Source organism: Telopea speciosissima, chromosome 9 (assembly GCF_018873765.1).
Source record: "Telopea speciosissima isolate NSW1024214 ecotype Mountain lineage chromosome 9, Tspe_v1, whole genome shotgun sequence".
NCBI classification, from domain to species: domain Eukaryota; kingdom Viridiplantae; phylum Streptophyta; class Magnoliopsida; order Proteales; family Proteaceae; genus Telopea; species Telopea speciosissima.
Genome location: NC_057924.1, coordinates 8175808 through 8198900, shown reverse-complemented (window position 1 = coordinate 8198900; position 23093 = coordinate 8175808). Strand labels below are relative to the sequence as shown.

The following is a 23093-nucleotide window of genomic DNA, read 5'->3' as shown; positions in this document are numbered from 1 at the left end:
TTCATAGGAAATTCGGGGTGAGATATGGTTGATAAATTGGCCTTTTATGCTATTATTTACCATGTGTGAAAAGAAAGAAATCTTAGATGGACTAAAAAGTTGATATTAAACTCCCAAAATTGTGAAGCTATTTGATGAGGTTAGGAGCAAGATCACTAACTTGGTGGGTATTATTACAAATACCCTCAGAACGACAGTTTTATTGTTTAGTCTTGGGGATTGTCTCTCTCTCTCTCTCTCTCTCCCTTGCCTTCCCAAATACCTAAGGGGTGTCATAGCTTGAGCCTGCGTTGTGGGGTAGTTTCTTCTTTTTCTTCTTCTGTTTCCAATTTATGTCTCCTCTTTGAGGGGTCTGTTGTATTCTCTTGAGCTTCGTTGAATATATTGATTATTAAAAAAAAAAAAATGGCAACTGAAATCATTACTGAACCCAAATCGAACTGTTTAAACAAACACCGTCAAACTTAACCATTTAATAAAGGATTCGATTGTGATGTAAAAAAAATGCAACCGTTTGATAAACAATTTGGTTGAATTTAAAAGGTTTGACATCGGGTTTGAATTATTTATAAATCGAAATCGATTATATTTAACTTGGCTAGACCATTTTCAAGTACAGTTGAATTTAAAACATGTATACAAGTATGCAATCAGTAAAGGGGTTTAAAATTGTTACCCAAAAAAGAAAAAAAAAGTAAAGGGGTTTAAAATTAGAAAACCATTGAAGAGCCGCTTTTAAACCATTTAAGAACGTTTAGGAGCTTATTTCCTCGAACAGAAAGATAAAGAAATAGGTTGAGCGGAACAAGGTGTGTGTTTTATGGCCTTTCAAGGGAAGAGGGGAAAAAATTAGAAACTAAATTCCACACAAATTGCTTATCATATTATATCATATCAGATAATTAAATTGGGATTTGAATCCTGTCTAATGTGGGGGTGGCTGGGGATCACCTAATGAGGTCTCTCTATCTGCCATGTGTGTTGAAGAAGATCCAAGGGCTGGTTGCTCTCATGCTCTCTCTCTCTCTCTCTCTCTCTCTCTCTTTCTTCAGTCCATTCTTATTGGGGAAATATCATCCCCCTCCCCTCTAAGTATCCATAATATCAAACCCCACCCCCAAGTTTTGAATAATGATAATGCCCTCCCCTACTTCTGGTTTTCTGACTTTTTTTTTTCTTTCAACATAGATCTCTTCTTCTTCCGCCAACACCACCATCATCGCCACCACTACCACTGCAGATCCTCTTCCACCGCCAGCAGGTAGTGGCCATTGTGCTGCTTATTCCCAGACAGAGGCAAAATGACCACCCTACCCACTGCCTGAGCACCCTACCCGGGTGGAGTCCACGCCTACGTCTAGGTGTAGGCAGCACATTGGCCGCTACCTGCCCGGCCGTAGAGGATCCAATTTGGATCCTTTGCGACCTGGGGTTGGGCAGCCATTGTGTTGTGCTCAACTCACAGACCAACACGTGGATTTCATGTCAATCCAATGGTTGGTAGACGAGCTTAATTCAAAATTCAAAATTACCGCTCAAAATTAAAAAATGCTAGACCACCATCAATTGATTGGAATTGAAAAAATCTTGATCACTATTGTCTCAAACATATGATTCATTGGAAGATAAAGAAATAGATCAAACAGAAGAAGGTGTGTTTGCTTATTACATCATATAATTAAATCAATGCAATATTACATGAGGCCAATGATAGTACCTAGCTACAAATCCATGGAGTTAACAAACTAAGGGGTTCCTATAACACTTTATTTAGTAGTAATGTGTATATATGGATCACCTCTCTAAACCCTAAAGCTGAGATCTAAATTAATGTTCTAATTAGAATTTACAAAGGAGTAAAGCTCATATCTTATATTACAACTACCACCAAGAACTCTTCCACCTTGTTTACCATCACAACAACTAGGAAGGTCGCTTATTGCATCATCCAAGCACTCCTTGCAGTTAGCTCTAGAGAGATCTCTAGTGCACTGAGCCAAACCATAGAGCTTCTCTGAACCATCAATCACTAGTTCTCCAGTAGCATACAGCTTTGAATTATGATCATCATAAGCATCAGTCGCTACCTCGTTCAGCAACTCTCTAACTTTGTAATTGAATGAGTCTGGATCACTTACGTTCTGTGTGTTATACATGTAGACTTTGTATTTGGTATCAATCTTTCCAAAGAAATCAGAATTGGAGTATTTCAAAAGACAATAATCGTACCAAATAATGGCTTCTTTCTCATTAGAACAGCTTTTGAGAATTTTGGTCTTTGCATCGACAATACAGGTTTTACAATCGGTGCTTGAGACATCACCTCGACATAGACCGAGCCCGTATACTCGATCAGGATCTTTCCCAACTGAGACATACCCGAAGCCTCGGCTGCGAGGAACACTATAGGATAGAGAAGTCATCAAGTTGTTCAAGTTGGTCTCGTAGGTACCATTGGAAGTGAAGTTGTCGGAGTTGGAGCAGATGTGAGAGAGATAGGAGTTTTCTCCAAGAACAACTTGAAGAAGAAGAGCGAGGGATAGAAGACGGAGAGGTGGTAACCCTAGCAGATAACCCATTTTGGAGTACTTGAGATGATAACAAGAGATGTAAAGTAAAGGCTAGCTTTTCACTTTGAATGGATGGTTTCCTATTCGGATTCACCATCCCTTTAAATAACAAATATGGAAGCTTGGTTTTTCTGCTGACCTTTTCCTCCCTCTGACCTTGTGAAGTTTAAAAGAGGCCTGAAACCAAGTCAAGGTAGGAACCGTGTAGAGGTTGTAGTGGAGCAAATCCTAATCTACTTTAAGTTGGTGTATGGACCCAGTACTTTATCCTCTATTTGAATTCGGTTCCGCTGCACGTACCAATAGGTGAGCGTATGTGTGAGAGTCAGCCATTTGTCCTATTTTGATCATTTATGAGAGGATCGGAGGAGGGATTTTTATAAAAACAAAATTAAAATTTGATTGACTCTGAAATGCACGTTCACCTGATGGTATGTGCAGGTGATCCATTCGCCATTTCGACCTGATCAGAGCTTGACATTCAGATAATATAAAAAGAAGTTCACATTTTAGCCACAAACTGTTTGTCTACTTCCATCTCAATTGTGGAAAATTTACATGCTTGGATTTGTTCCACCCTTTTAATCTTTTTATGTATTTTTAAATAACAACTACCCTTCTAGACTTAATCATATAGTTAGCAAGGGAAAAGACAGGTCAAGGAAAGCCAACAAAAGATTAAAAAGAAGAAGAAACTGTCTGATTTCTTAACATAACTCTGATTTAGGGAGAGACTTTGAAAGATATAATAGTATGCATGGCCTTTGTAATTAATTAATCCTTCTAGAGGATAATTAAACCATATAGCAGGTTTGGTAACCCTCGGCTCTAAAAACACAAATTCACATAATATGTAGGCTTCCGGACTCGGCTCCTGTCAATCCGGGCAGTTGGGCTACATGTGCAGCGTCAGAGGTGAGGCGGTGCGCATTGACCGCCTTACCCCTGCTCAAGGGTATAGCTTAATTTCTATCTCTCACTCTTGGAAAATTTCAACTATGACAAGGGCTGTTTTGGAACTTCGAAAATGTGCCCTATAGGGAGGAATTCCCTTTTAATATCCTATTTAGATCTCTCTTTAGACCAAGTATATCTTTTAAGATCGTACTTAATTGTATATGGATAATGCCTCTAGTTCTTCCAGTGCCTGTAATAAGGGGGGGGGGGGGAGGGGCACCCGGGTAGAGTGTTTAGGTAGGGGTAGGGTGGTCAGTGTGCCTTATTGAGGTTTGGTGTCTTGACTTTTGATGATTGGATTGCTGTGTGGAGCCTTGGTGGTTCACGCTTTGGACTTGCTTCGGACTATCGTGGGGTTATGGAGGGGGTTTGGGGGCGGCAGGCCCTGAGGAAAATTTTTATGGAGTATATCGGTATTTCGATAAATTTCTTGTATAGGGTTTCACTATAAACATGTAGTGGGAATTCTTTCTTTGTAACGAAAAATCTGAGAGAGGTGTGAGGATGAGCGACTGTAACCCTATTCTCCATTGATACCCTGTGTGGATCCACATATACCCTGTGTGGATCGACAATGGGCTTATGCAGATTCTCAAGCGCCAGTATAGGTTTCATGGTGATGTGGTTCTCCCGGCTTGCCTGAATTGGAATCTCTCATTTTGAAAGGTCATTCCGAGGACTATTTAGTACAGACATGGTTGTGGCTGGAAACTTTCCTGAAAAATTACAACAACCAGTGTTGCTTGCTTGGCAATGTGTGTAAGGAGAGGGAATCGGTGGATGATTTGTGCCATTCTCGCACCATTGTTTAATGCTCAGCCTTTAATAATAAAAACCACTTATCCTCATTGTTGATGAAGATGTTTTAAAAATCATTTTGCCAATAAAAGCTTCTGAGAGAAATTTGGTCTTTTTTTTTTTCTTTCCCCCTTAAGTTGATTTTCTTGTGAAGAGGATATTGAGAATACTATCTCCTAAAGTCATCATCACTAGAAGGTGTCTACAGTTAGCCATCCACTAGATCTATCCTCCCTCTTGTGAGGGAATGTAACTGGATAAAGACAAACTTAATAGGACATTCAGGACTTGGGTCCTCTGTAGTGCACATCCAACGGGCTGCAATGCTTGGGCATGCAGTCCAACACCCCACTGCTGTGTTGGGCTGCATACCCAAGCATTGCAAGCCTTTGGATGATGCACTACACTTTATGTCGCGCTACAGAGGAGCCCCATCCAAATTTCTGGGGTGAGATATGGTTGGTAAATTGGCCTTTTGTGTTACTATTTATCATGTGTGGAAAGAAAGATATATTAGAAGATGGTCTAAAAAGTTGATATCAAACTTTCAAATTTGGGAAGCTATTTATTGAGGTTAGGAGCAAGATGACTAACTTGGTGGGTGTTGTTCCAAATGCCACTTAGAACTGCCGTATTGTTTGGTCTTGGGGATTGCCTCTCTCTCTCTCTCTCTCACCTAAGGAGTGTCATAGCTTGAGGCTGTGTTGTGCTGTTGTTTCTTCTTTTTCTTTCTTCTGTTTTCAATTTTTGTCCCTCTTTGAGGGGTCTGCTGTATTCTCTTGAGCTTTGTTGAATAAATTGTTGACTAAAGAAAATGTAAATTGAAATCATTACTAAAAGCATCAAACCATTTAATAAAGGATTGCGAAAAAAGGTGCAACCGCTTGATAAACGGTTTGGTTGAATTTTAAACAGTTTAACCATTGAGTTTAATTTAAATCATTCACAAACCATTAAATCGATTATATTTAATCTGGCTAGACCATTTACATCAAGTCTCTACATTTTGGTGAAAAAGGTTTAAAATTGAAAAACCATTGAAGAACCGTTTCCAAACTGTTTAAGAACCATTTAGAAGCCTATTACCATGAAGGAATAACAAAACCGTAAATACACATACCCCCTAAAATGGACCTAATATTTTGCATGCATCCCTAAGGTTTTGACAATTTCACACGTACCTCTTGAAAATTCTACCACATTCTTTACTTTTCAACCCATTTAAGTCCACGTTAAATTTTTTTTTTATTCGCCAAACTATCCTTTCTTCTACCACACCTGTAATTTGAAGAGACCTTTTTGCCCAACCTCTATTCAAAGCGTATTCTTCGTTTTCATCATCTAAGATTACGGGTTTCCCCACCAGTTTTGAGAATCTTGACTCACAGTATTGCCGGTATGTTGCCTGAAATAGGGAATCTTCCCGTTTTCAGAGTTTCCAATTGAAAGGGAAAATCATCGAACATATAGAGCTCCATTAATATTCTGTTTGTTTAATTTACTAGATTCAGGGAGTGACAGTGCCAGACCCATTGAATGTCGAAAGGACTTAATCATCTCTGTCGTTCGCAAGTTCTCTGCTCAATCTCTCCAAAATCCCGACCCTGGTGTCTGGGGCGTTCTCACCGCTATTTCCAACAATGCTCGGAAGAGCCACAGGTTCTTTCCTACCACTTGTCCTTAAACCCTAATTCGTTTGACTCCTTAAACTTTGTCACCGTTGTTTCTCTTGGTGTTGATCATTGTTTCTGAATTCAAATTTCCTACATACTATTAATTAGATTCACAATGTGAACACTCCATGCAAATATATTAGAACAATTGAATGGAGCTGCCACATTATTGGATTGATGCCCTATGCACTGTTCTTGAAGCTTTTGCAACTTAAACTCATGTACATGGGTGTGGTCTTGGTCATATTTCTAGCGTGTGGGGTTTTAGTTAGATTAGGTTTCAGAAATGGAAGGAAAGGGAGGTGATGTCGGTTGTGGTGCAACGAAAAGTACGTAGAGCAGAAAAAATAGAAGAGGATTAGGAAGAAGAAGAGGGTGGTGGTGGTAGTATTGGGTATCTACACCGCTACTGAAAATGGATTACCTAGGCTAGAGAGAATCTCAGTTACACATATGGAACTGTTTCCATAAGCAATTTTTATATTTTGTTGTTTTCTTCTTTTCTTTTTCAGAAATATTACTCAAAATTTCGACAAAATACACCCAATCGATCGAAATTGAAAAAAAATCTTGTTACTATTGTCTCAAACATACGAATAATTGGAAGATAAAGAAATAGGTTGAGCGGAACAAGGTGTGTGTTTGGTGAGTTGAGCTCATCTCTAGGGAGGTGTGCGCCCAGGGTGCTGTCAGGGGCATCCAGCGGCTGAGTTGTGCCACACACATCTCGACGCATGCCTAGGGATGTGTGTAGCACAGCCCAACGGCTGGCAGCGCCCTGGCAATTCCCTGCTCCTTGGAAACGATGCTGATCCGTGTTTGACGGCGGCCTTTCAAGGGAAGAGGGGAAAAAATTACAAACTAAATTCGATACAAATTGCTTATCATATCATATCATATAATTAAATTGGGATTTGGATGTTGTCTAGTGCGGGGGTGGCTGGGGATCACCTAGTGACGTTTTTCAATCTACCACGTGTGTTGAAGAAGATCCAAGGGCTGGTCGCTCTTATGTTCTCTCTCTCTCTCTTCATTCCATTCTTATTGGGGAAATATCACGCCCTCCCCTCTAAGTATCCATAATATCAAACCCCACCCCTAAGTTTTGAATAATGATAATGCCCTTCCCTACTTTTGAAAGATTCTATCAACTGGACCTTAAGTGGTTAACGGTGTTAAAATAGTAGTTCAAAAGACGATATTACCCTTTAATTGGCTAACCTCATAATTTTCTTCTTCTGGTTTTCTAACTTTTATTTTTTCTTTCAACACGGATCTCCTCTTCTTCTTCTTTGCGTTTCTTCTTCTTCCGCTAGCACCACCATCATCGCCACCACTACCACTGCCGATCCTCTTCCACTGTCAGTAGGTAGCGGCCATTGTGCTGCTTGTACCTAGGCAGAGGCAAAATGACCACCCTACCCACTGCCTAAGCACCCTGCTAGGGTGAGATCCATGCCTATGTCTGGGTGTAGGTAGCACAATGGCCGCTACCTGCTCGGCCGTAGAGGATCCAAATCCAATTTGAATCCTCTATGGCCTGGGGTTGAGCAGCCATTGTGTTGTGCTCAACTCATAGACCAACACATGAATTTCATGTCAATCCAATGGTTGGTAGACAAGCTTAATTCAAAATTCAAAATTCAAAATTACCGCTCAAAATTAAAAAATGCTAGGCCCCCATTACTTAATTGGAATTGAAAATATCTTGATCCCTATTGTATCAAACATATGATTCATTGGAAGATAAAGAAATCGATCAAACAGAAGAAGGTGTGTTTGCTTATTACATCATACAATTAAATTAATGCAATATTACATAAGGTCAACGATAGTACCTAGCTACAAATACATGGGTTTCCTATAACACTTTATTTAATTAATAGTAATGTGTATATATGGATGACCTCTCTAAACCCTAAAGTTGAGATCTTAATAATTAATGTTCTAATTAGAATTTACAAAGGAGTAAAGCTCATATCTTATATTACAACTACCACCAAGAACTCTTCCACCTTGTTTACCATCACAACAACTAGGAAGGTCACTTATTGCATCATCCAAGCACTCCTTGCAGTTAGCTCTAGAGAGATCCCTGGTGCACTGAGCCAAACCATAGAGCTTCTCTGAACCATCAATCACTAGTTCTCCAGTAGCATACATCTTTGAATTATGATCATCATAAGCATCAGTCGCTACCTCGTTCAGCAACTCTCTAACTTTGTAATTGAAGGAGTCAGGATCACTTACGTTCTGTGTGTTATACATGTAGACTTTGTATTTGGTATCAATCTTTCCAAAGAAATCAGAATTGGAGTATTTTAAAAGACAATAATCGTACCAAATGATGGCTTCTTTCTCATTAGAACAGCTTTTGAGAATTTTGGTCTTTGCACCGGCAATACAGGTTTTACAGTCGGCGCTTGAGACATCACCTCGACATAGACCGAGTCCGTATACTCGATCAGGATCTTTCCCAACTGAGACATACCCGAAGCCTCGGCTGCGAGAAACACTATAGGATAGAGAAGTCATCAAGTTGTTCAAGTTGGTCTCGTAGGTACCATTGGAAGTGTAGTTGTCGGTGTTGGAGCAGATGTGAGAGAGATAGGAGTTTTCTCCAAGAACAACTTGAAGAAGAAGAGCGAGGGATAGAAGATGGAGAGGTGACAACCCTAGAAAATGCATTCTGGAATAGTGGAGATATCTGATGATAACAAGAGATTTAAAGTAAAGGCTAGTTTTTCACTTTGAATGGATGGTTTCTTATTCGGATTCACCATCCCTTTAAATAACAAATATGGAAGCTTGGTTTTGCTGCTGACCTTTTCCTCACTCTGACCTTGTGAAGTTTAAAAGAGAACCAAATCAAAGTAGGAAGTAGGAACCGTGTAGTTGGTGCATGTGGCACATTACCCTCAATTTGGACCCAGTACTTCATCCTCTATTTGAATTCGATTCCGCTGCACGCATCAACAGGTGAACGTACATGTGAGAGTCAATCATCTGATTTATTTTTACTATTTACAAGGGGAGGAGGGGTTTTTATGAAAATAAATAAAATATGATTGGCTCTGAGATGTACATTCACCGGTTGGTACGTGCAGATAGGGTTGTAAATGAATAGTCAAAATCCGTTTCCGTATCCGTGTCCATATTTGTTTAGGACTGTCCGAAAGCTAAATGAATGCGGATACGAATAGGCTATAGCTATCCAAAAAACTATATTTATATGTAAATGGATAGATATCCAATCCGTATCTGTGTCCGTATTTATTTAGCAATATCCAAATCCGTCCAAAAGCTAATTAGATGCGGATGCGGATATAGCATTATCCAAGCCGAATCCGATCCGTTTACATCCCTACGTCACGATGACCCATTCTCCATTTCGACCTGGACAGAGCTTGACATTCGGATAATATAAAAAAGAAGTTGGTGTTTTACCCACAAACCTGATTGTCTGCTTTCATCTCAATTGGGGAAAATTACATGCTTGGATTTATTCCACCCTTCTAATTAATCTGTTTATTTATTTTTAAATGACAACTACTATTCTAGACTTAATCATATAGCTAGCAAGGGAAAAGAAAGGTCAAGAAAAGCAAACAAATGATTAAAATGAAAAAGAAACAGTCTGTTATTATAACTCTGATTTAGGGAGAGATTTGAAAGGTATAGTATGTTTGGGGGAGGAGGGAAGAAGCGAAGTGAAGACGTGAATTAAACCCAAGACTTGACTAGTAAGGGTGTCAAACCGGTCGGTTCGGATCTAATCGATCTTGTAACTTTGAGGATTTTAGGGCCAAAATCAACTAATTATGTAATGATTATCAAAGCCAAGACCTGGACCGATTAATAATCACTCAGGCGGTTATAAGTCCGAATACCAAATTCAAACCATTTAATAATCAATCGGTTCAGTTTCGGTCTTATTTGGGTTGGTTTAGTCAAGCCTGGGATTGACAACCCTTACTTGATGGGCTTAGGGCCATGTCATCTGACTCTTGTGGGTAGGTAATCCGGCTGACAGATGAGGTAGATTTGACCTAATGCATGCTGAACGCACGTGCATAGCCCCAAATGACTGGTGCATTGGTCATAATTTTTACATTTTTTGATTGAGAATGGAAATGGGGAGAGTCACCACCTTGGATACGGCTAGGACCCATAGATCGATGATTTTTTTCATGTAGAGAAGAATTATGAACTCCATAATCACGGTTTGGTTAGAGGTTGGGTAAAGGTCAAGTTACGAAGTTGTTAAGTATTTGTTATGTGAATCATTATTTGCTATTGTAACTGTAGCGATGCTGTACTCATCGTGCAACGCTGCATATTGTGCATAACGAGCCCCGTATGACACATATGACACCTGCAGCGCTGCATGATGAGTACAACAGCGCTGCAGTTACAGCAGCGGATAAAAATCCTTCATTCTGCCTTGGAGAAAACCAATCTTTCTTCTAGACACCAAAATTTGAGCATTCTTCCAAGATGTGTATCCTAACCTACATGCATTTCTATGTCTGATCTACTAGTATACACTACCAAAATATAGTTATACATTGACCTTACATATGCTTAGCCTAACTACAATAATTTAATTACCATCCTAAATCATGCTTATCTACTTAAATACATACCAAAAATTGTTAATTTATCTAACTAACCCTTGGCATTCCTATTTAATTACCTAGTTGCTTAACTAATTAAAACTAACTATAGATATAACTAAAAAAGGAAAGGGGAAAAGTAATAACTTAGGTCGACCTCGGATGAGGGTCGAGAGGGCCCATACCGTGTTGATACCATATTGATGACACAGTACGAACAAGTGGTGAAATAATCAAAAAACATATTTTAAAGGAGGATCAACGACAAATTTGTTTGATACAATCGATCCTTGTTGATACCGTATCAGTTTCCGAATTGATCGATACCTGTTGCGATACCATGCACTAAAACCATGAGTACATGTTTTAAGATCTTAATTAATTGTATATTATTATATAAAAAAAAAAGGGTAAATGACAGATCACCCCTGGTTTTTGAGAAAACTCAAATCACCCCTGGTTTAGACCCCAATATGACAAATTAATCCCTACCATTAGTTTTATGCTGTTAAATGATGATGTCAGCCACTTAAATAAATTTAAATTCCTAAACTACCCTTGACTAGTGGAGAATTACTTTTTTACCCTTGGATCTAAAAACTCTAATTTTTTTTTAAATATGTAAGGATGAGGGGAATCGGAGGTTATTCCATCTTCTTCCCCAAATCAACGGAAAGACAAAACAGAAAACGGTAATGGTGAACACAACTGAAAATCTTCTTCTCTAATGGTGAACACAACTGAAAATCTTTCATTTTCCTTAGACCCTCAATTGTAACCCTGGAAAAATAATTAATGAGTTCTCTTCTAAACCCTTTTCTTCCTACTTGTAAAGAGCTTCTTTTGATTTACCTCAGTAAATAAAATCCTGGTTCTGATTCGCTTAGGTTCTTTTTTTTTCTGAAGGAGATGTGGTGGTCGTGGCAGTGTGAGTGGATTACAGGGAATGAAAGGAGAGACATGAGAGAGAGAGAGAGAGAGAGAATTGACGAGAGTGGAAGAAGCAGAAGCGGCAGTGGTAGCAAAACCCACATCCCTCTTCACACTTGTTGGCTTGCTGCTGCCCGACCACACTCATCTTTGCCTTTTGTCTTTGCTGTTGCAGAGAGTTAGAGACTTATATAGTTAAAAAAGTGGGGTTTTTTTTTCTTTTCAGTGACTTGATTTTTGTAGTTATTGTTTGAGAGCGAGGCCAGCGAGCAAGCAAAAGCCAAGCAAATATGAAGGAGAACAGTGATGGATCTAAAAACTACCCTACGCTGGGATTATTGGGCCGCCGTCATTCGTCGGCGATCCTTGCACCGCACAGCCAAAATCGCTTTTGTTTTTTTGTTTTTTAATTTATTTCAGCGGCAGTAGGTGACGGAAACAGGGCTTCAATCTTTTGTGGAGATCTCTCTCGTCTAAAGGTGTTCCATTCTAAAATTCAGGGGGTAGCAACCATACTCTATGGCCTCTCAAAGGCACAATTATTCGGCTGGAATAAACTAGCAGAAGAGGAGCAGGAAAGACCTGAAACTAGATCTGGGCAGTAACTTGAACCAGTCAAAGTTGCAGGCTTCGGTTCTTACAGCCGTGATCTTCTTTGAAGCTGAAACCTAAAGGGTAAATATGTCTACAAATGGAGAACGTATATCCAGAAAATACGGCGGAAGGAAGAGGAGATGAGAGAGAAGGTCTTGAACTCAGACACTGTTTGGAATATGAGTTGCAGACGTGGGGTTTGAATCAGGGTAGTTCAAATCATTGGAGAAGGGTTGACATCTAGGATGCTCGATCACCGTGACCCCTCCATTAATGACCTCCGCCGTGAGCTCCTCCACACGTCCCTCTATCTTTTGCCGGACAATATGCTCGGGAAGCAGAGGCGGCAGCGGCAGTGGTGGTGGCAGTGCTACCAGCGGAGTTGCAGGGAAGGGGTGGGGTATTTTAGGTTGAAGATGAAGGAAGGGTAATATTGTAAATTTAATTATAATGTTTTAATATAAGGGTAAAATAGTCCTTTCACACCAATATCGAATAGCAGACTAAAACGTTACTGTAGAGGGGCTGATTTGAGTTTTTTCAAAAACCAGGGGGTGATTTATAATTTACCCAAAAAAAAATTAATTGTATATGGATTATGCCTCTTTTGCCCCGAGGGTGGGGTTGTAGACTTTTTTTTGATAAGAAAATTTATTAACGCTGGAACAAAGTACTAGATGAATCAGAATACAAAGAGAGTGAAATATAGTCAGGAGGGGTAAAAAACCAAGAAGAATCCTGCTGAGCATTGGCACCAATTGAGGCCAGGCAGTCTGCCACTGAGTTAGCTTCTCTTAAAGTGTGTTGGAAAATGATGCTCGCGAAAGCCTGTGAGAAGGTACGACAGTCATCTATGATTGAAGCGATTTCCAAGGAGGTGCTTTCCTAGTGTCCTGGAGCAAACTAACCACCAACATATTATCACTTTCAATGATCAGCTTGTTGATGCCCAAGTTAGCAGCTAATTCCAAAGCACGACGAATAGCTAAAGCTTCCGCTACTAATGCGTAGTTCCATCCAATTCCTTGAGCAAAGCAGCATAAAAAGGTGGAGTTGTAATCCCTGCAACCCCCCCCCCCCCCGATGCCAACACTACCTGGGTTGCCATGACTGGCACCATCCACATTAAATTTCCTATAGGTATCTGGAGGGGCAGTCCATCTGATGAATCTTGATGAAGGCCTGGGTGACACGCGACATAGTTGGACATGCTCCTTGGCATTGGAGATGGCTCTGAGAATAATGGCATTAGGATTGAACATTACGTTTTTGAATATCAAATCCCAGTAACCGTTCCAAGTAAACCAAAGAATGCTGCAAAATAAAGCTGCTTTGATCTTGTCGTCTATACTTGTGGAGCTTGAGCACTTAAGAGCTGAGAGGATTCCGGATGATATTTCCAAAGTTGGAAAGAAATCAAGGAGGCCGAGACATTGCCAAATGTTACAGACTATCGGGCAATTTAGGAATAGGTGGTTATCCACTTGTACGTCATTATGACAAATCTGGCAGTAAGGATTGAGATTGAGCCCTCTCTGATTCAAAAGATCAGGCAATGGCAGCTTGTGATGGAGAATTTTCCAGATGAGATGCTGGCTTTTGGGAGCAGTGGGGAGATGCCAAACTTTGAGCCAAATTAAGCTTGCTTTGAGTGTGAGAGTCGCCAGCAATAGTAATGTGATGGGCTGAGGCCACCGTGAAGTTACCTGTAGAAGTGTAGATCCAAACAGTGCAGTCGTCCCGGGGGAATATGGGAATGGGTATGGAGAGAATTCTGAAAGCAATATCGGGGGGCCACCAATGAAAAATCATACTTCTGCTCCAAGACATGGAGCTTTGATCGATGAACATGTCCACAGTAAGAGGAGCATTAAGGGGAAGGGAAAAAGGCGCTGATGGTGGAGGGAAGTCAGGGATCCAGTAATCGTTCCAGGGGTTAATGGAGCGACCATTAGCAAAAGAAGATTCCTTTACGAAGGAGATCTCTAGCTGAGCAAACGGATTTCCAGCCCCAAGAGGAAGAATTAGGGCATTTGGCTTGTAGAAAGTGAGAGGAGGGGAAATATTTAGACTTCATCAATCTAGACCAGAGAGATGAGGGGGGGGGGGAAGCAACTCCCAGGCTTTTTTGGCGAGTAAGGCTTGATTCATGGGAGCCGAAAGCTTAATGTTGAGACCACCGAGCCTTTTAGGGAGGCAAATAGAATTCCAAGAGATAGTTGGGACAGAGGAAGTGCACCTGCTAGACCAAAAGAAGTTCCTACTAATAGTGTCAAGAGACTTATGAATTGAAGCAGGGACTTTAAAACAGGACATGGTATACAAGGGCATGGCCGATAGGGTAGATTGAATAAGAACCACCTTGCCAGCCGGACTGAGAAATTGGGTTTTCCAGTGTTGAAGTTTCCTAGAAACTCTAGAAATAAGAGTAGCACATTGAGATTTTGAGAGCTTACCTGACGAGAAAGGGATGCCCAGATAAAAATCTAGAGAGGAGGTGGGGTTGTAGACTTGTAGTAGCCAAAGAAGGAAAGATGGGAGCTGCCCAATGTGGGACTATCCCAAAGTGGCAGTTTTTGATCCACATATGCCTTGTGTGGACCTACAATGGGCTCATACAGATCCTCAAGCGCCGGTATAGGTTTCATGCTGATGTGGTTCTCTAGGATTACTTGAATTGGAATCTTTTATTTCAACGGTCATAACTTTTGATCTATTTATCTGATTTCAATGTGCAATATATCATTGGAAAGCTCATTCTAAGGACTATCCAATGTAGACATGGATTTGACTGTAAAATTTCCTGAAAAATTACAAGAAGCGGTAATGCTTGCTTGGTAATGTGTGTAGGGAGGGAGAATCAGTAGTTGATTTGTGTCATTCTCGCACCATTGTTTAATCTTTGGTCTTTAATAATAAAAACCACTTATACTCATCGTCGATTAAGATTGTTTTAAAATTCATTTTGGCAATAAAAGCTTGTGAGGGAAATTTGGTCTTTTTTTCTCTTAAATTGAGTTTTCTCCTGAAGGGGATATTGAGAATGTTGTCTCTTAAAGTCATCACTACGAGGTAGCGAAATGAAGTGTCTACAGATAACCATCTACTAGATCTATCCTCCCTCTTGCGAGAGAATGTAATTGGATAAAGACTAACTTCATAGGAAATTTGGGGTGAGATATGGTTGATAAATTGGCCTTTTGTGCTACTATTTACCATGTGTGAAAAGAAACAAATCTTAGATGGACTAAAAAGTTGTTATCAAACTCCCAAAGTTGTGAAGCTTTTTGTTGAGGTTAGGAGCAAGATCACTAACTTGGTGGGTGTTATTCCAAATACCCTTGGAACAACAGTTTTATTGTTTAGTCTTGGGGATTGTCTCTCTCGCTCTTGCCCTCGCAAATACCTAAGGTGTACGTGTCATAGCTTGAGCTTGCATTGTGGGGTAGTTTCTTCTTTTTCTTCTTCTGTTTTCAATTTATGTCTCCTCTTTGAGGGTTCTGTTGTATTCTCTTGCGCTTCGTTGAATATTTTAATTATTAAAAAAATATATATAAACTGAAATCATTACTGAAACCAAATCGAATTGTTTAGACAAACACTGTCAAACTAAACCATTTAATAAAGGATTCGATTGTGATGTAAAAAAAATGCAACCGTTTGATAAATAGTTTGGTTGAATTTTAAAAAGTTTGATATCGGGTTTGAACTATTTATAAATCGAAATCGATTATATTTAACTTGGCTAGACCATTTACATCAAGTCTCCACATTTTGGTAAGTACAGTTGAATTTAAAACATGTATACAAGTATGCAATCAGTAAAGGGGTTTAAAATTTTTTTTTAAAAAAAAGTAAAGGGGTTTAAAATTAGAAAACCATTGAAGAACCGTTTTTAAACCATTTAAGAACCTTTTTTTTTTTGGTAAACGGGGCCATTTAAGAATGTTTAGGAGCCTATTACCTTGAACAGGAAGATAAAGAAATAGGTTGACCAGATCAAGGTGTGTGTTTGACGGCCTTTCAAGGGAAGAGGGGAAAAAATTACAAACTAAATTCCATACAAATTGCTTATCATATTATATCATATCATATCATATCATATAATTAAATTGGGATTTGGATCCTGTCTAGTGCGGGGGTCGGTAGGGATCACCTAGTGAGGTCTTTCTATCTGCCACGGGTGTTGAAGAAGATCCAAGGGCTGGTTGCTCTCAGTCTCTCTCTCTCTCTCTCTTAACTCCACCCCCAAGTTTTGAATAATGATAATGCCCTCCCCTATTTTTGAAAGCTTTTATCAACTGTACCCTAAGTGGCTAATGGTGTTAAAATAGCAGTTCAAAAGACGATATTACCCTTTAATTGGCTAACCTCTTACTTTTCTTCTTCTACTTCTTCTGGTTTTCTAACTTTTTTTTTTCTTTCAACATAGATCTCTTCTTCTTCCTCTTTGCGTTTCTTCTTCTTCCGCTAGCACCACCATCATCGCCACCACTACCGCCGCAGATCCTCTTCCACCACCAGCAGGTAGCGGCCATTGTGTTGTTTATACCCAGACAAAGGCAAAATGACCACTCTACCCACTGCTTGAGCACCTTGCCCGGGTGGAGTCCACGCCTATGTCTGGGTGTAGGCAGCACATTAGCCGCTACTTGCCCGGCCGTAGAGGATCCAAATCGAGCGACCTGGGGTTGAGCAACCATTGTATTGTTCTCAACTCACAGACCAATACGTGGATTTCATGTCAATCCAATGGTTGGTAGACGAGCTTAATTCAAAATTCAAAATTACCGCTCAAAATTAAAAAAATGCTAGGCCACTATCAATCGATTGGTATTGAAAAAATCTTGATCACTATTGTCTCAAACATATGATTCATTGGAAGATCCGGGAAGCAAACGGGGCTGTAGACAAGCTGGCTAGCTATGCAGCAAAAGAGAGATCCACATAATACTGGACTTCAGCCCCAGGCTTTATAACTCAAGCAGTGAACTGGGAAGCCCTTGGCCGCCTATACTACAGATTTTCGTAGCTATGAGGCCTTCCAAGTCTTTTTCTTCCTATTGGCCACTAGGCTATCACGGTCTAGCGTCTTGAAGTTTTGTATCTCTGCTAATTGTATCATGTTTTCTTCTTTTCATATTTAATACATACATTGCTTACCTTTAGCAAAAAAAATTGGAAGATAAAGAAATAGATCAAACAGAAGAAGGTGTGTTTGCTTATTACATCATATAATTAAATCAATGCAATATTACATAAGGCCAATGATAGTACCTAGCTACAAATCCATGGGGTTAACAAATTAAGGGGTTCCTATAACACTTTATTTAGTAGTAATGTGTATATATGGATGACCTCTAAAACCCTAAAGTTGAGATCTCAATTAATGTTCTAATTAGAATTTACAAAGGAGTAAAGCTCATATCTTATATTACAACTACCACCAAGAACTCTTCCACCTTGTTTACCATCACAACAACTAGGAAGGTCACTTATCGCATCATCCAAGCAATCCTTGCAGTTAGCTCTAGAGAGATCTCTGGTGCACTGAGCCAAACCATAGAGCTTCTCTGAATCATCAATCACTAGTTCTCCAGTAGCATACATCTTTGAATTATGATCATCATAAGCATCAGTCGCTACCTCGTTCAGCAACTCTCTAACTTTCTTATTGAATGAGTCAGGATCACTTACATTCTGTGTGTTGTACATGTAAACTTTGTATTTGGTATCAATCTTTCCAAAGAAATCAGAATTGGAGTATTTCAAAAGACAATAATCGTACCAAATAATGGCTTCTTTCTCATTAGAACAGCTTTTGAGAATTTTGGTCTTTGCATCGGCAATACAGGTTTTACAGTCGGCGCTTGAGACATCACCTCGACATAGACCGAGTCCGTATACTCGATCAGGATCTTTCCCAACTGTGACATACCCGAAGCCTCGGCTGCGAGGAACACTATAGGATAGAGAAGTCATCAAGTTGTTCAAATTGGTCTCGTAGGTACCATTAGAAGTGTAGTTGTCGGAGTTGGAGCAGATGTGATAGAGATAGGAGTTTTCTCCAAGAACACCTTGGAGAAGAAGAGCGAGGGATAGAAGATGGAGAGGTGATAACCCTAGAAAATGCATTTTGGAGTAGTGGAGATATCTGATGATAACAAGAGATGTAAAGGCTTGATTTTCACTTTGGATGGATTGTTTCCTCTTCCTTCGAACTCACCATCCCGGCCTTTAAATAACAAATACGGAAGCTAGCTTGGTTTTGCTGCTGACCTTTTCCTCCCTCTGACCTTGTGAAGTTTAAAAGAGGCCGGGGAACCATGTCAAAGTAGGAACCGTGTAGAGGGAGGTTGTAGTGGAGCAAATCTACGAAGTTGGTATTTTACCCACAAATTGTTTGTGTGTTTCCATCTCAATTGTGGAAAATTTGCATGCTTGGATTTGTTCCACGTACCCTTCTAATCTTTTTATTTATTTTTAAATGACAACTGCCCTTCAAGACTTAATCATATTATTAGCAAGGGAAAAGAAAGGTCAAGGAAAGCCAACAAAAGATTAAAAAGAAGAAGAAACAGTCTGATTTCTAAACAAAACTCTGATATAGGGAGACTTTGAAAGATGATAATAGTATAAATGGCCTTTGTAATTAATTAATCCTTCTAGAGGATAACTAAACCATGTAGCAGGTTTGGTAACCCTCGGCTCTAAAAACACAAATTCACTTAATATTTAGGCCTCCCAGCTCAAGGGTAAAGCTTAATTTCTTTCTCTCACTCTTGGAAAATTTCAACTATGAGATGGGCTGTTTTGGAACTTCCAAAATGTGCCCTAAAGGGAGGAATTCCCTTTTATAGCCTATTTAGATCTTTCTTTAGACTAAGTACATCTTTTAAGATCCTAATTAATTGTATATGGATAATGCCTATTTTGCCCCGTGGGTGGGGTTTTAGTAGCCAAAGAAGGAAAGATGGGAGCAGCTCAATGTGGGAAAATTATCTCCTCCAGTTCCCCTAGTGCCTATAATAAGGGGGGGTGGGCTCCACCCGGGCAGAGTGTTCAAGCAGGGGTAGGGTGGTCAGTGTGCCCTATTGAGGTTTCGTGTCTTGACTTCTGATGATTGGATTGCTATGTGGAGCCTCCGTGGTTTAAGCGTTGGACCCGCTTCGGACTATCGTGGGGTATGGAAGTGGTTCGGGGGCGACAGGCCCCGAGAAAATTTTTTATGGACTATATGAGTATTTCGATAAATTTCTTGTATAGGGTTTCACTATAAACATATTAACCAAGTTAGAACATAGTCCATGAATTTCTCTGTAACGAAAAATCTGAGAGAGGTGTGAGGACGAGTGACTATAACCCTATTATTCCTCATTGATAGTGAAACATATCTCATCTCATCTCATCGTGGACGTAGACAATCTTGTCAAACCATGTAAATCTTTGTGCGTATTGTGTGATTGTTGTTTTGCATTTTCCATCCTACACTGCATTGTGTTACATTCTACATGCCTCCCCCTTTATTACTGGCACTGGGGAATTGGGCCGGCAGGGAACTGAAAGGGACAAAGATCCACCCAATATGGGACTATCCCAAAGTGGCATCTGCGGATCCATATATGCCCTATGTGGATCCACAATGGGTTTATGCAGATCCTCAAGTGCCAATATAGGTTTCATGCTGATGTGGTTCTTCCGGATTGCTTGAATTGGAATCTTTCATTTTGAAAGCTCATTCCGAGGACATGGATGTGGCTAGAAACTTTCCTGAAAAATTACAAGTAGTGTTGCTTGCTTGGCAATGTGTGTAAGGAGGGGGAATCGGTGGTTGATTTGTGCCATTCTCGCACCATTGTTTAATGCTCAGCCTTTAATAATAAAAACCACTTATCCTCATTGTTGATGAAGATGTTTTAAAAATCATTTTGCCAATAAAAGCTTGTGAGAGAAATTTGGCCTTTTTTTTCTCTTTCCCCCTTAAGTTGATTTTCTCGTGAAGAGGATATTGGGAATACTATCTCCTAAAGTCATCATCTGGGAGGTGTCTACAATTAGCCATCCAATAGATCTATCCTCCCTCTTGTGAGGGAATATAATTGGATCATAGGAAATTCAGGGACTTGGGTCCTCTGTAGCGCACATCCAACAGGCTGTAATGATTAGACATGCAGTCCAACACTTCACCGGTGTGTTGGGCTGAAGTGTTGGGCTGCGTGCGCAAGCATTTCGAGCCATCGGATGATGCACCATACAATGTGTCCCACTACAACTTAAGGAGCCCCATCCGAAATTCAGGGTGAGATATGATTGGAAAATTGGCCTTTTGTGTGGAAAGAAAGAAATCGTAGAAAATGGTCTAAAAAGTTGATATCAAACTCCCAAATTTGGGAAGCTATTTATTGTCGTTAGGAGCAAGACGACTGACTTGGTGGGTGTTGTTCCAAATACTACTTAGAACTGCCTTATTGTTCTTCTTTTTCTTTCTTCTGTTTCCAATTTTTGTCCCTCTTTGAGGGTTCTACTCTATTCTCTTGAGCTTTGCTGAATAAATTGTTTATTATAAAAAATAAAATTTAAAATCATTATTAAAATCAAACTGAACCGATTAAACAAAAACCATTAAACCATTTAATAAAGGATTCGATTTTGATGATGTGAAAAAGTGCAACCGCTTGATAAACAGTTTGGTTGAATTTTAAACAGTTTAACCATTGAGTTTAATTTGAACCATTCATAAACTATTTAAATCGATTATATATAACCTGGCTAGACCATTTACATCAAGTCTCCACATTTTGGTGCAGTATGGAATCAGGAAAAAGGTTTAAAATTGGAAAACCATTGAAGAACCGTTTCCAAACCATTTAAGAACCGTTTAGGATCCTATTACCTCGAACGGATAACAAAACCGTAACCGAGACCGTTTAAAATTGGGAAATCAAAATCTTTTACAAACCGGGAATGAAACTATTTCATAAACGATTCGATTTCGAATTTTGGTTATTACACTCTGAATCAAACCCAACGAAACCGAGCTGTCTAAAATCCCTTACTGGTTGCCTTGTTAGAGAAATGATTCGACTATGATCGTGACCATCACTATATGACCGTTAAAATTATTTAATACAACATTGTGGGATTTTAATATTAAACGGTCTTCATTTCAACTACCTCAACACATTATTGTAATTCTTGAAAAATAGATCTTAAAAAAAGAAAACCCTGGGGAATGAATGCGAAACCATCTGGAAAAATTCAAATAAACAATAACACACAACGTAAAGAATTTATCGTGGTTTGATAAGATTGCTTACATCCATCTGAGAGAATCATAGATTTTTTACTATTTCTTGAAAAATTCTCTACACCACTCTCCATCTCACAAAGTGTTCCCTTTTATTTGTTACTAGGGTTTTCCACACAGAGACAATATGTAAGGAAGCTCAAAACCCTAATTCACACACAATTATAATTCTACCCTTGTACATATAATTGACCCAAACCCTGACCCAATTACAAATACAGACCAATTCCAATTATGTAGACCCGGCCAGTAGAATACAAAACACACACAAACCCAATACTCTAAATCTTACTGAGCATGATCTTAATATTCTAAAAATTTAGAAAAGGGTAAAGCTCGTATCTTATATTACAGCTACCACCAACAACTCTTCCTCCTTGTATACCATCACAACAGGTTGGAAGGTAACTTAATGCAACATTCAGGCACTCCTTGCAGTAAGCAGTAGAGAGATCCCTAGTGCACTGAGCCAAACCATAGAGCTTCTCTGAACGACTAAACACTAGCTCTCCACTAGCATACTTCTTTGAACTGAGATAAGCCTCATGCGCTGCCTTGTTTAACAATTCTTTGGTTTTCTTATTGAATGGGGCAGGATCACTTACGTTCTGTGAGTTCACCATAATGAATTTGGGAGAGTCAATCTTGCCAAAGAAATCATAATTGGAGTATTTCAAAAGACAATAATCGTACCAAATGATGGCTTCTTTGTGATTAGGACAGCCTTTGCGAATTTCTGTCTTTGCATTGGCAATACAGATCTTACAATCTTTGCTTGAGACATCACCTCGACATAGAGCAAGTCCATACACGCGGTGATGGTTTTGACCAACTGAGACAAGTCCGAAGCCTGTGGGAGGAACACGACGGAAGAGAGAGGCCATCACCTTGTTCAAGTTGGTATTGTAGATACTATTAGAAGTGTAGTTCTCGGAATTCGAGCAGATTTGATAGAGATAAGAGTCTCCTCCAAGAACACATTGGAGAAGGAGAGCGAGGGATAGAAGATGGAGAAGTGCTAACCCTAGAAAATGCATTTGGAATTGAGGATATATGATGATAACAAGAGACGGACAAGCTTGCTTTTCACTCTCTATACATGGTTTCCTCTCTTCGGATTCAAACCTTTAAATACCAAATAGGGAAGTAGGAACCATGTCAAAATATTGGGGACTTAACTCCTCTCAGGTTCCCTATCCGGTTAGGTTCTTAGGTTCTTCTCATAGGGGATCGAAAATGACGACGTCACCCCCTGCCCGAACACACTACCCGGGTGGGGTGAGGTCGTCATTTCTGCCCTCCCTATGAGAGGAACCTACGAACTTGACCGGACAAGGAACCTCAGAGGGGAAAAATTCAAATATTGGTGGGGCACACGTTGTTGTGGCGCAAGTCTATATATGAATAATCAATTAAGCCCTTTCGAGGGAAGAGGGGAAAAATTACAAACTAAATTCCATAAAAAAAAAAAAAAGATTTATCACATCATATTTTATAATGAAATTGATACAATATTACATTACATAATTGCATAGAGTTGATTCTTTAAAAAAAAAATAAAAGAAAATCCGATAAGTAGGTGGTACCAAGCTACAGATGCATGGGGTTGACAAATAAAGGGGGATAAAACTCAGCTGCTGCCAGGGCT

General features: G+C 39.6%; 4 protein-coding genes across 4 annotated transcripts; all 4 read right to left on the bottom strand.

The window, feature by feature from the left end:
* Positions 1 to 1835: 1835 nt before the first annotated feature.
* Positions 1836 to 2579, bottom strand: LOC122638594 (cysteine-rich repeat secretory protein 38-like). Its single transcript, XM_043831459.1, has one exon. It carries the CDS (start codon positions 2577 to 2579, stop codon positions 1836 to 1838), a length of 744 nt encoding a protein of 247 aa, XP_043687394.1.
* Positions 2580 to 7945: 5366 nt separating this feature from the next.
* On the bottom strand, positions 7946 to 8686 carry LOC122638593 (cysteine-rich repeat secretory protein 38-like). Its single transcript, XM_043831458.1, has one exon. It carries the CDS (start codon positions 8684 to 8686, stop codon positions 7946 to 7948), a length of 741 nt encoding a protein of 246 aa, XP_043687393.1.
* An 8846-nt stretch (positions 8687 to 17532) lies between these two features.
* Positions 17533 to 18346, bottom strand: LOC122638592 (cysteine-rich repeat secretory protein 38-like). The gene has a single exon (XM_043831457.1). It carries the CDS (start codon positions 18271 to 18273, stop codon positions 17533 to 17535), a length of 741 nt encoding a protein of 246 aa, XP_043687392.1. The 5' UTR covers positions 18274 to 18346.
* A 3395-nt stretch (positions 18347 to 21741) lies between these two features.
* On the bottom strand, positions 21742 to 22736 carry LOC122640961 (cysteine-rich repeat secretory protein 38-like). The gene is made up of 2 exons (XM_043834260.1): positions 22715 to 22736; positions 21742 to 22463 (listed from the first exon to the last, which is right to left on the bottom strand). Exons 1-2 carry the CDS (start codon positions 22734 to 22736, stop codon positions 21757 to 21759), a joined length of 729 nt encoding a protein of 242 aa, XP_043690195.1. The 3' UTR covers positions 21742 to 21756.
* Positions 22737 to 23093: the final 357 nt, after the last annotated feature.